General features: G+C 35.1%; 1 protein-coding gene across 4 annotated transcripts in view; it reads right to left on the reverse strand.

Annotated features, from left to right (window-relative positions):
• tbc1d1 (TBC1 (tre-2/USP6, BUB2, cdc16) domain family, member 1) overlaps nt 1–13,797 on the reverse strand; it is an 85,159-nt gene that overhangs the window by 59,280 nt on the left and 12,082 nt on the right. For 2 of the 4 annotated variants that reach the window (XM_048197498.1, XM_048197499.1), the window contains exon 4: nt 187–477. In XM_048197498.1, coding sequence (XP_048053455.1) covers nt 187–477 — 291 coding nt within the window. Of the gene's footprint in view, nt 1–186; nt 478–6,719; nt 6,908–13,431; nt 13,691–13,797 lie in introns of those variants that run through there. The other 2 variants (XM_048197500.1, XM_048197501.1) reach the window with 2 other exon arrangements.

Genomic DNA, 13,797 nt, shown 5'->3' on the forward strand with positions numbered 1-13,797 from the left:
ATATAATATAGAAAGCCCTAATATTAATAAAAAAGAAGAAAAAAATGAAACACATAAAGTGTTATCTACATCAGTAAGGAGCCATCATAAAAGTTATAAATCCCTGGTGCAGAAAGTTTAATCTAGAACTATAATTACAAATTAGTATTAGGTCAAGAATCTAAAAACACAAAATTTGAGTGTAACCTGATTGAGCGAGAATGCCCGCCTGATGCCCGCTGCAAGTGTTCCTGTGACGCTGACACGTCCAAACTTCTCAATACATTCATCTATCAGTGCGGGTGGTGCTTTCTTGTGGGCCACCACCACTCGCCCACAGAACAACACCTCAAACTTCTTAGCAAAGGCTGTTGCTGCATCGGCTGCTGTGGAGCAGTAGGCATCTGGCTGACCATTGCTAGGCAGAGATGAGGGAGTGTCTTCCTGTCGGGCAGAACTTTTGCCAGCCTGTCTGAGAGTGCTGATGATCTCTGGAACCTGGAGGACAGACGTGAAAGAGAAAAAGAATGAGGTCAAGTAAACAGTGTAAACTAAAGTCACTCTGACTGATATGCAACACTAAGGATTTCAGTTACCAATGCAACTGTATGCTCTACTCTCAGTCAGCCATACTCTTAAAAAAAAGGTTGTACATTGGCATCAATGGTTCTATGAATCATCCATGGAATGTTTCCATTGCACATCATTACAATCGTGGAGGGAATATGATTCCATAAGCTTTCAGAGTTACATTACCATAATAAAATCTGAGTGTAAGAGTGAGTGTCACTCCAGCAGCAGAGGGTTCAGAACAACAGCATAAACCTCAATAACTGTGATGATGTGACAGACACTTTGGCACACCTGCCCAAAACCACATCTTGCAAAACATTACCACTTTTTAGCTATAAAAAATGCTGAGAAACATGACAGGCGGACAATAAACTCATACTTCCATTCCTCACAATATTCTCAGTAGCTAGGACCATTATAAAGATTATACTTTTTTTAAATTACAAGAGCTGCAGTATCTCCAAAGACTTACATGGTGCACTTTTACATTGTGAAGTACTATAGTTTGCTCTGTTATGAATATGAGATTATCTACAGAATAATTAAAATGTTCAATTGAAAGGACAAAGTTTACTGTGGTCAAAAAAAATTAATAATGTACGGTAATGAACTAGATTATGATATGGCTTGGGTCCATCAGTTGTTTTTTCTGCTTTATCAGATTGCTTCTGTAAGTAATAGAATGCATCTTCACCACAAAGAGACACACAATTTCATGTATCATTCTTGTCCAGAAGACAGATGGTGGGACAAGTTGTTTAAGTATGCATAACAGTAACAGAGTTACAAGTTAAATTCCTTTATGGAAAGGCGATTCTTCACAAACAAGGCAATACCGCTCTATAACTATTTCCCATGATACTAAAAAGAGTGAAACTACTGGAGCATTTAACACTAACCCAGGTGATTCTCCACAGTATGCATTTTAAAAACAAGGCTAAAAAACAGATATATTCAATTGCAAAGTCAGAGCATTCTGTCATTCTCTGCAAGCAGAGGCTGGCTGAGTTAATGTAAGTCAGGTGTACTTGTGTGTTAATTTAATAGTGTGTTTACACTGTATTTATCCCATCACTTATACTAATCAAGACAAATCTTGGTATTAAAAATTCTATTTCAGATCTAGTTCTCTGTCAGACTACAGCAGAAATGGTCACCTCTCTGTAAAGGGCAAATGAGTGTGTCTGCTGCACCAGACAGCTGCAGCATTTAGATGCAGTTGGTTATTTTTCTGCTAATCAAATCTTAATTCACTGGTATGCAGAACTAAGTCAAAGTCTATTTCAGCAACATCCATAGAAAAAACAAAAAGTTAAACAGGCTGGCCCAGGAGAAAACAGCGAACATTGGGAAAATACCTCAGGCTATAGTACAAGCTCAATTTGGAGTTGTTTCATAAGCACTCAATGGTACAGGCATGTGACCAGGAATTCAGTGTAGTTCCAACACAATCTACTGATTATTGTATTTTCATTCAACAACTATGAAAGTATAATAGTGCCACTATTTTGTATAGTCTTTCATGGGCCATAAACATTATTAAGGGGTCAAAACCAGTGTACTATGTAGTAGGCTTCTAGAAGGCTGTGCAGTGGCCCCAAAACTTGGACAAGTCCCAAATAAAGATGCTATAACCGAATTTGTTGATTTTTTTCACATGCTGCAGAAAACAATCAGGGGTGCGTTTCCCAAAAGCATCATTAGCCAAATATGGTCGCAAGTTCCATCGCTACCAACATAGTTTGACAAGTCAGTGTTTCCCAAAAGTATAGTTCCAACGAACATTCGCAAACAGCATTGCAAAGCTGTGTGGTTGAACGACAGCTCTCAACCTGTGGTTAGAAGCATAGCTTCTTGTTTGCATGACATGTGGACTTAATAAATCCTTATATTGAACAAAATAAGCAAGCTGTCATTCATTACAATTCATATCTTTCATTTCAAATAGGCCTTTTGAATAATATACAAATTTCTTTAACATCTTTCAGTTTGTCAAGAGATTTAAAGCATCGTTTTTGAAGAGTGCGCATGTGGCTACGTGTACATGCTCTAGTAATATGAATCTGAAAAAAAAAGCAGAATTAGTGCTGTATGTCTGTAATTTTAGCAAAAAGTCTGGCATTAATTCGATCTCAAACAGATTCATTAAAAGAAGTTATTACTCCACCACCTGCTTGATCATTAACCAAGGTGGTTGAAAGACAAATTTGTGACAATACAGTTTTGGGAAACAGTCATGACTAACTAGTTGATTTAATCAACAAAGCATCGTACTATGTTCTCACTAAGCAGTGAGTTATGTTGTTGTATGGGAAATGTACCCCAGACAAGCCATTCTCTGCTTGTGGATTATTTTGCATGCTTGGGTTGGCAAGATTTGGGTTCGTAGACATCACTTACAGTGCTTTAAAAACACACAAATGAAACAGCATTACAAAAAAATATCAAAGCAATATGCATGGGAAAATATGAAAAATTACATATTTTCAAAACGTTCTAGTTGATGGGTAGCCTCAACATCTAGTCAACTAATCAAAGCATTAAGAACACCTGAAGACAACATCTAAAGCTAGTTGCATTTTCAAGCAAAACAAGTTACATTTTGAATCATAAAACAGTTATTCTGTTCAAAATGAAGACACAGATTGGAGACATTCTGCTTCTCAAATGTTACAACAAATGACCTTGGGTGAAATTGGATAAAAGTGAAATTAGTTCTGAGAAAAGCTCTTGCATGGTTTGTTTGCAGATGCAACTTAGTTTGATATTTTAAATGTGGCTTAAATTGTGCAAATGTTTTGTGGCCACAGTGTGTATATATGTATACATAGGCAAAGAAGCAGCCTAGTCAATTAGAAAAAAAACATAGTTAATAACTACTGTGACATGTGCTGGTTTGAATGTACTAAACTCTCAGCTATCTGATGTAGATGTGGAGATTTTTCCCAGTAATATGATCAGCTGAAGAACTCTTCAAAAGTCCACTATGTGGGCAGTCTAGTACAAACCCTTTAGCTAATCAAAGCAATCGCACAGCTGAATGTTTCTCAATGAGTGCTTTTCATTAGAGCACTGTTTAGAAACCAAATCAGTGCATGTGGTACCTTGAGTGTAGATATCAAAGTATTTTTTTCTTTATTCTGTGCCTAGGTCTGATTCACCATGCACTAATGTGTGAGTCAAAGTGTGTGCATGTTTATTTAAAGACAGTTGGGCCTGATCAGCAGAACTTCAGGATATGAGACCAGGATACTATAGATACTGACTCATCATGATCAAAACACATTTCTCTTCGTCAGATAAAGTTGTTAAAAGTCTTACTGTGAATCCAAAAGTACAAATCAACCATTGTCTAATGTTATCAGATCCAAAATCCAAGATCTTTTTATAGCATTCACTACCCATTTTACTTTCATAATTTTACATATTTCGTAGTGAAAGAAGATACAAGATATTCAATGTAAGATAAAATAATGTTTTTTTTATTAATGAATTTTATAGTCATTATTTTTGTTTTGTTTTCATAACATCAAGGTTGAACCACCGTAGTCATGTTGACTATTTTAACAGTATCTTTACTACTTTTCTGGACCTTGAATGACGGTAATTTACGTTGCTTTCTATGGAGGATAAAATCGTCTTGGATTTCATCAAAAATATCATAATTTATGTTCCGAAGATGAACAAAGGTCTTATGGGTTTCGAACAACATGAGGTGAGTACTTAACCCATTTGTGCCCAAATTTTTCTGAATGGTTTCATGCATATAGTCCTGTTAATAGTGTCCTATGTGAACATGTTCTGCATTTATTTTCCCCAGGTTTTTGTTTTTTTTCTTAAAAAACGTGTTTGAATGTGCGGCAACTATAGTTGCCGGTGGGCAAATATGTTGTATGCACCCCTCAATGTAAAATTTGAATAGGAGGAGAACATTTATGCATCTAACTCAAAATAACTGCTTTCAACAGATCAATCAAAGTTGAAGATCATTCGGAGTGAACACAAAAAAGCTGCATCTAACTTATAATCTCTTGAATTTGAAAAAAAAACAAACAACAAATCCGTTTGTTTTAAAGTGGTGGAACATAGTGCAGAACAAAGTGCAGCCATTAAGTTGCTCCAACAGAGCATTGTGAATTAAAAAGTTAAATTACATTGTTCATTAGAAAAAATTACATCTATATGTGACCCTGGACCACAAACCCAGTCATAAATTGCATGGATATATTTGTAGCAATAGCAAACAATACATTGTATGGGTCAAAATTATTGATTTTTTTTTTCTTTAATAACAAAAATCATTAAACATGATCTTTACTTAATATCCTAATTAAGATATTTTGTAAATTTTCTACTGTAAATATATAAAAAATTATTTTTGTGAGTGGATATACATTGTTAAGGACTTCATTTGGTCAACTTTAAGGCAATTTTCTCAATATTTAGATTTTTTTTTGCACCTTCAGATTCCAGATTTTCAAACAGTTGTATCTCGGCCAAATGTCATATCATAACAAACCATACATCAATGGAAATCTTATATATATTCAGCTTTCAGATGATGTATAAATCTTAATTTAAAAAAATTTACCATTATTACTGGTTTTGTAGTCCAGGGTCACATACAACAAACAAACAAAAAATAAATAAATTAAAAAATAAATAAGTTAACAAATAACAATATATAATATATAACAATATAAAACATTATGAAAGCAAAAAGCACTAAACAAGACAAATAACCTTGATTTATTAACCCATTAAACACAGTATACCCCATTTCCCCATGATATATGTACTTACAAGTCATTTGCCCACCGGCAACTATAGTTGCCGCTTGGACTTTTGACTAAGTATACAAAAAACTATAGATCTCTTGTAAGATTTGTTTTGTTTGGATGATTCTAGAGACCCTCATGATTACGTAGATATATATATGTCAACAAAAAAATTCTAATATTAACATTAAAATTACTTTTCTTTGGGAGGGTTTGCCTTCGCTATGCTTCCTGGAAGAAGGGGTAGGAAGTTGACAGCCTCATGTCACAGGAAGGAAGTCAATACCTTTTTTTTTGTTCTTGAAATCCTTTATTTGGATGTTTTCTTGCATGTCATTGAGAAATAAAACATGGAAAACATCTAGAAAAAAACTTACAAAAGGAAAATGACAACCATACACTGCGGCAACTATAGTTGCCGGTGGGCTAAAATGGGTTAATGGCAGAAATCTCATTTTTGAGCGAACCCTTTAACACTCAGATCTGTCAGTGCCCATTGAGTAAATCAGAACTTGGATTCGTAAGCTTTTACCAACTTTAACCAGCCAAAATAACCCAAATGGCCTTCATGTGTATAATTGCGTTTCATAAAGCTGCAGTAATGCCTCATCTAATTTTAAGGTCTGTTTGTACCTTGCTTAAAGGGTTAGTTCAGCCAAAAATGGGTTTAATCTATTTAGTGCACAGTTATAAAGGAATAATTTGATTGGCTACCACAGTGTGAGAGTAATTTCATTGGCCATCTTTTATGAGAAAAGGATGACAAGACAAAAACAACTGAAAGGGAAGAAATTTGACCAACAACCTTTAACTCTCACAGATCAGCCTGGATGTAATGCAAGTGGTGAAAATGACAGAAGTCTAGTTAATGATGTTCTGCAATGGAAAACCACATCTAATGGTCTAATGATATTTATTGGATCTTAAAAAGTATCAATCTGCGTTAAACAAGATACTACTTTTTGTTAATAATCTCATAAGTCCAAGGTTGCAAGCATTTGTACCAAAGATGATGAACTTGTATATTCAAGTATCAACAAGACCTGTCTTGCATAACAGCCTGTTGCAAACAGGAATATCAGAAAATAATTGGCTGCTAGCTAAAACTATGCATACGCAGTTTAAAAGGCCAAAATAAGACATCTAACTAACCACACAACACAGTTCAAATGTTTCAAGGGTCAAAGTTTTGCTCTCAGCCCAATTGTTGAAGAACACCAATGGGAACCATGCTGTCATGCAAATGATCAGCAAACAAAGCTTTAAGGACCCTTAATAACAAATAAAATGATACGCATATTTACTTAACATTGGGCATGTTGTGATCATAAATGGCAACAATGAACAGAATGGCCTTGATACACTCACATACACACTCATATAACTCACCTGACTCAGCCATCTACGCAGAGAAGGCATGTCCAAACCTGATTGTCACTTTCCTGTGTTCTCCTCATCCATCCATCTCAGCTACATTTCTTTTCCTCACTTTCCTGCGTCCTCACCTTTACTATTCTGTAACTTCAAATGCTAAGTGTAAGTCCCTCAAAGCTTCCTCTGTTCTATTCTGTCCCTCCCTCTCTCCCTCTCTTAGCTGTTTCTCTGTTTTATTAGGACCTGGTGCTGACTCTGGCTCCGCCTCCCATGCTGATTCAGAACAATGTGGTTCAGTCAGAGGCTCAGAGCGCCGCACCATGACATCTTTCTAGGAAGATCACCTTCAGAAAAACAGTTACAATATCTCATACCCTCCTCCACCCTTCTCTTCTCTCTCTGGGATGGCTTTATCTCTGGTAACAGTGTTTGATTGTGTGGAGGTTTGCTTACAGTTTAAAAGATACAAGCCTGCCAAAGACTGGAAATACTGGCGTGTATTCATGGGTGAATCTAACGAAAACATGTCTAGGAAATATAAACATAATAAAATAAAAAAAAAAAAAAAAAAAAAAAAAAAAAAAAATATATATATATATATATATATATATATATATATATATATATATATATATATATATATATAGAATTAAAATTTGGCAATTAAGTTTTAAATTAAAATTTTAAAAGACTTAAAAGATTAAAAAGACTAAATTTCCCTCATAATTCTCTTTAATGTAATGCATTTGGATACTTTTGAGTTTTTTTGTAATTCCCATTATTCTTCTCACTACTGTAATACAGTAATTTTTACCGTATAACAGTAAAAATGCTAATGTGATATAATTATATATACAGCATAAAAGCAGTAAGACAAATAATAGCATGATTTATTTACATTACAAGTTAAAGGTGCTACAGAGGATGTTTTGTTTTATACATTTTTGCAATATTACTTGAAACTGTCTTTACTAACTGATAAAAGACTATTTATTAGGTGCACTGAAAGGAATAATATTAATATACATCATCTGTGCACGAGGTAGGGCCTTAAAAACATCAGCCAATTGGCCCTCTGGCTTGTCAATCACTGCCATGACGTTCCTTGTGAGAGACGAGTGCGGCTGCGCGCTCCAGTAACTTTCCACACTCTACAGGCGCCGCATGCAATGTTTTTGTCAGGAGACAGGAGTAACAACTGCAGATTATGAGTTACCTGCGGTGAGTCCGATATAATGAATCCACTAACACGACACAGCGAATGCCGGTGGTAAACACTCGTGTTCCAATACTCGTGCACGAGTTTTGGGAGGCGACCCCTCGAAATGAGCTGTGAAGGAGGGGGGTTGTTCTTACGCATGTGCTCATTTCAAAAACTCACTAACAGTCTTTGGTTTCTCAGTTGACGAAAAGATCCTCTGTAGCACCTTTAAACAATATGCAAGTCATCTTTTTTCAGTAGAATAGATGATAGATGATAGATAGAGTCTTTGACTTTTATTCATTTTAGCAAAATTTAATTTCTTTAGACATGTTTAAGACGTGAGATGCACCTTTTCAAAGTTAGCCACCTTTCATGTACGTTCACTGTGTGATGCAGTATAACATCTCCAAACTTGAAGGGATAGTTCACCAAAAAAAATAAAAAAATAAATAAAATTCTATCATTACTCACCATCATGTCCCGTAAGACCTTCATTCATTTTTGGAACACAAATTAAGACATTTTTGATGAAATCCGAGAGCTTTCCGTACCTCATTTGGGAGCAACACAACTACTAATTTCAAGCCCCAGAAAGGTAGTAAAGACAACATTAAAGTAATCCAGGTGACTCCAGTGGTTTAACGTCAATGATACGCCACCTCCAGTGGTTTAACGCAAGTTCTTTGTTTGCACACACAAAAAAATGACCACTTCATTTAAGAAAATATTAACCTGCAATCCAGTAGGGGGAGCACCACGACGCATGTGTGTTGTGTTGACTCAAGAGCCGAAGTTGTTCCATGAACATGCTTTGGATTATATTATTTTGTAAATAAAGTGGTAAATTATGTCTTTTGCACAAACAAAGCACTCGCTTCACTTCATAAAACCACTGGAGTCACATAGAGTACTTTAATGTAGTCTTTAGTACCTTTCTGGACCATGAATGTGTTAGTTTCATTGCTCCCAATAGAGGGACAGAAAGCTCTCAGATTTCATTAAAAAGTTCCGAAGAGGAACAAAGGTCTTACGGGTGTGGAGCGACATAAGGGTGTCTAACAACAGAATTTTCATTTTTGGGTGAACTAACCCTTTACATACGTTACTGCTTGCGCTACTATGCATCCCCCTCTGTCGTGAACAACCAGCCATGGTTTTCTGTGCCCAAGAACACTTAAGACAGACAAACACAAGGTCTGTTCTTACTTAGTAACACACACACTCACTCACACAGAGGAAGTCAGGAGGGCTGGAACAGTTAGTAATCCAAAAATAAAGAGAAGTCAGTGCCCTTTCAGTTTGGCATAAACACAGAAGAGAAGAAAACCCCTTAACAAACAGCTCCTGTACCTCACTGGAGGAGTGAAAGTGGCAAGCAGCTTTGGTGAAGCTCAGGTCATTCTCAGCACAGTTAGCACCAAGATCTGGACTCATACAACAACTTAAACCAGTCAAAGTATTGAGGTTGAACTGTTTTGGCCATTTTTAACTAAATATACCTAGACAGTCAAGTTGATGAACAACTTGGGTGAGTCACAAACAGCTTAAACGTCTTTACTGTTGGCATAATCATTAAAAAAATAGCTTGTCTCAGCACTTTGATGCAACACTAAACCCATTAACATCTAAACAAGTGAGGGGGAGAAACAGATAGACAGAACGCAAGGGAGTCTGGGAAATGCCACACAGCTCTAAGTCGGGGAAAAAACAGCTTTGACTTTATCCAGACACACACACACACAATGCTGGAAAACTTCAGGAAAAGAGGGACAAACAATCTAGACAAATGTCAAAGATAATTTACTTTAACATTCTTTTAAATCACTGTGACATTTTACAAATATTTACATGAATGTATCTGTCATATTTCACTGTGTTATAGACTTTTAAAACAACTGTGTGATAACACAAAAGAATAATCAGCACACGTTTCCCATTGCTCTACAGTGCACACCCACTCACAAGACCACAATCTCAAAGTTCAGGTTTTTGAGGTCATGACATGAGGTCATAGGAAAAGAGAGGAAATACTAGATGATGAGGTCATCTAATTGCCACAGCCACCACTCAACTAAAACCACATAATTAGTCATATGATAATGAGATAAAATGCAAGGAGCGACCTACAGTCATGTGAGAAAGTTAGGACACCCTATTGAATTCCATGGTTTTCTGTATCAGGGCATAATAAAAAAATCATCTGGTCCTTGGCAGGTCTTAAAATTTGGTAAATAAAAACCTCATATGAACAACAAAATGAAATATCACACAGTGTCATTATGTGTTTAGAAAAAATGCAGCCAAAATGGAAAAGCCATGGGTGACAAACTTAGGGCACCCTTACTGTTAACATATGAATTAAGAGGGTAAGTAACAATCAGGCACTGCTAATCAAATACCTTTATTTAATCGATCATCAGCAAGTGTGATGACCTCTATGAAAGCAGAAGTTTTGGCACTTTGCTGGTCTGGAGCCTTCAGGTGTGTGTTAACACAATGCCAAGGACGAAAGACATCAGCAATGATCTTAGAGAAGCAATTGTTGCTGCCATCAATCTGGGAAGGGTTATACGCCCATTTCCAAACAATTTGAAGTTCATTATTCTACAGAAAGGAAGATTATTCACAAGTGATGAGTGGATGTCCCAGCAAATTCACCACAAGATCAGACCATGTAATGCTCAGAGAAACTGCAGATAGACAGAACTACACCTCAGACTCTACAGGCCTCAGTTAACATGTTAAATCATAAAGTTCATGACAGTACAATTACAAAAAGATGGGACAAGCATGTAGTGCCCTATGAAATCCATTTTATTTTTTTCCTAAATTCCATATTATTTTTTCCCAAATTCTGTTTTTTCCATTTAAATTTTTCTGGATTTCGTTTTTTTTTTGTTTTTTTTGGGACTCCATTTTAATGGTTCAATTAAATTTACTAATCAAAAAGCATCTAATTAATTGAAATAATCAAACTTATCTAATTTACCAACAATATATTCAAAGTTTAACAAAAAATTACATATTTTTGGGCCCAATGATATACATGAATAAATGTTGGCTAGGCATAACAGTCGAGTCGACCATATGAACTCCTCTGTATACCAAAGTATTCTAGAGTCAAATGTGAGGCCATCTGTCTGACAGCTAAAGCTTGGCCAAAATTGGGTCATGCAACTGGACAATGATCTGAAGATCACCAGCAAATTTAAAGGTGTTGCAATGGTCCAGTGAAGTCCAGACCTCTTCCCCACTGAAAAGCTGTGGTGAGAGCTGTGCATTAACAAATGCCCACAAACCTCAATAAACTTAAGTAACGTTGTAAAGAAATGATGTGAGAGACTGATAAAGTCTTACAGAAAATGACTTCAATATTTCAATACTTACTTCAAGTTATTGCTGCTAAAATTGGATATACAGGCAACTGAATCATAGGGTGTCCTAACTTTGCCAACCATGTTTTTTCCATTCTGGCTTTATTTTTGCTAAATAAATAAAGGCATGGTGTGATAATGTGTTGTTGTCATCTGAAGTATTATTTTAAAAATTTTAAGACCTGCCAAGCACTAGATGATTTTTTTTAAAGTGAATAATACAATTGATTAAAATAACAAATTAATAAACAATTTGAATAAAATAATGTCAGATTAATAGTTTTAATAGTGTAAAAGTTCAAAAGTTTGATTATTTTATGTGAATAACTAAATAAAATATTGGAATAAACCTAAATAATAGAATAATAAGAATAGTGTCATTAACATTAAAATTAGAATAATAGTTTTAACAGTGCAAAAGTTAAAAAGTTTGATTATTTTATGTGAATAATTTAATAAAGCTTTATTTCATTTATTGATTTTGTTTTAATAAAACAAAATAATAATAAATTAAAATAATTAGAATAGTTTCATTAAAACCCATGACCCGAGATTAAAAGCAGGAAAATGGACAGATTTCCATAAAAAAAAAAAAAAAAAAAAAAATAAGGCATGATGTACTGTTAATTTGACAAAAATTTCTGTATTTATTTTTTACAGGTGTTTTACCTGTATTTTGTATTTTGAACTTCATTGTGTTGTGTTTTATGGTTTTATGGAAATGTCTGTAAAATTAATCAAAATGAAACAAACTTCAGATTCAACCATTAATATTGCTGCTTTCTTATATTGCAGCTGCATATAAATGAAAATTACTACATTTTGGCAACAATGGCTATATTTGCTCACATACTGAAATATATGTAGTCACAAAGCTGAAAAATATAATATTTGTTGCTACTGTATATCACCCTGCCGTTTTGCCCATCCACAGCAAGAACAACACACATGCACAACACAATAGGTTTTCAAGTTCAGTGTTAAAAATTAAAAGCTCATAAAGTACGCATACAGACACGTTGGTTAAGGAACTCTTTAAAAAAAAAAAGGAGAGAGCACCAGTCACATGAGGTGGAACTAAGTGTGGGACATGTGACTATGACACACACCTTAAAAAGAGGTGGTTCCAAGTAGGCTACTACTGAAGAAATAGCGGCAGCACAAAACACATATAGGAAAACCTAATGAAAATACTGAACTATATTGAACTCAACTTATCTAAAAAGTCAGACAATCAGATGAACACAACAAAAGGTACATTATGACTAGCTGGGAGAAAAATGACAAATTGTATTATATTCATTCATGAACAAAAACAGCTTTAAAGTCTATGTATATATGACTGACATTTCTCATGCACACTTCCCCATTTTGTTATTGATGTTCCTTCCCAAAGCGTATCTGACACACCATCAATCTTCCTTCACAATACCTTGAGTGTCATTAGTCTAGAACAGACTGAGGCTTGAATGAGAACACTTACTGAACTGAACAAACTGCACCACCCTTTTATTCTCAACATGAACTTGATCTAACTTTGAGTCATTTTTCAGCATGTTTGATACATTATTTTGAATTTAGCACATTAAAAACTGATTTAAGTCAATAAATGACTGTTTAACAGCTACTGTTACAGTTGCCTGACCTATCAAATAACCGCCATCTACTGTTTTTATTCACCCAGATTTAGACCAGTAGCATATTTATTTGTGCAAATACACTTTTTGAATATAATATTTGAACTATTAATTTCATTAACAAACTGGTAGATAGGCTGCCTGCCTCAAAACAAAGTGACCTGCCTACCTAGACAACATTGGCGCGTTATGAACATTTGAATCGATGCCCAAAAATGCTGTCTAGATAGGCAGCTCGGTAGGTTTTGAAACACTGCCGTCAAGACAACTTTACAAAGAAAAAGTTAATTATCTAGACGTACTATAAAGCATTACAAAATCAATTCGTTATTCACTCTTCATGAGAGAGAAAAGTAAATAATTCAATTAAATAACAAGGGGATAAATAATGTTTCAATAGGCAAATGTTCACTAACATCTCTCATTAGTGGCTAACCGACTAGCTAACCATGCTAACACAAATACACTTTCCAACTAAACAAATTACAAACAAAGTTTATAAATGTACTCACTGTCTCCTGCTCGCTTTTCACATCCCTCCGCAATAAATGTAAGATGTGAAAGCGCGCTTTCATCGCTTCAGCCATCCAGAACTCATGGAGAAAGTGAAACTAGAGGGAGTTTGGAGTGTGTGTGACCGTTTGAACGGGGCTAGTGGGATGTGACGGTAACATTCACATGATGTTGAGTGAAAATTACACTGAAGTAGCAGATCATATCGCATCCACGGGAATAAAAACGGCTTGGCTGTTGCCTATCTTGTGTTTAGTGGAAAATGTTCAATTGTAAGCTTAAAAATTCGTTTAGATCCTATGGGAAGAGAGATGAAACTACTAGTTGCAATATAAATAAAACCTAATTTAGTTTATTTTAGACTG

This window comes from Megalobrama amblycephala, linkage group LG7 (genome assembly GCF_018812025.1).
Source record: "Megalobrama amblycephala isolate DHTTF-2021 linkage group LG7, ASM1881202v1, whole genome shotgun sequence".
In the NCBI taxonomy this organism is placed as follows: Eukaryota; Metazoa; Chordata; class Actinopteri; order Cypriniformes; family Xenocyprididae; genus Megalobrama; species Megalobrama amblycephala.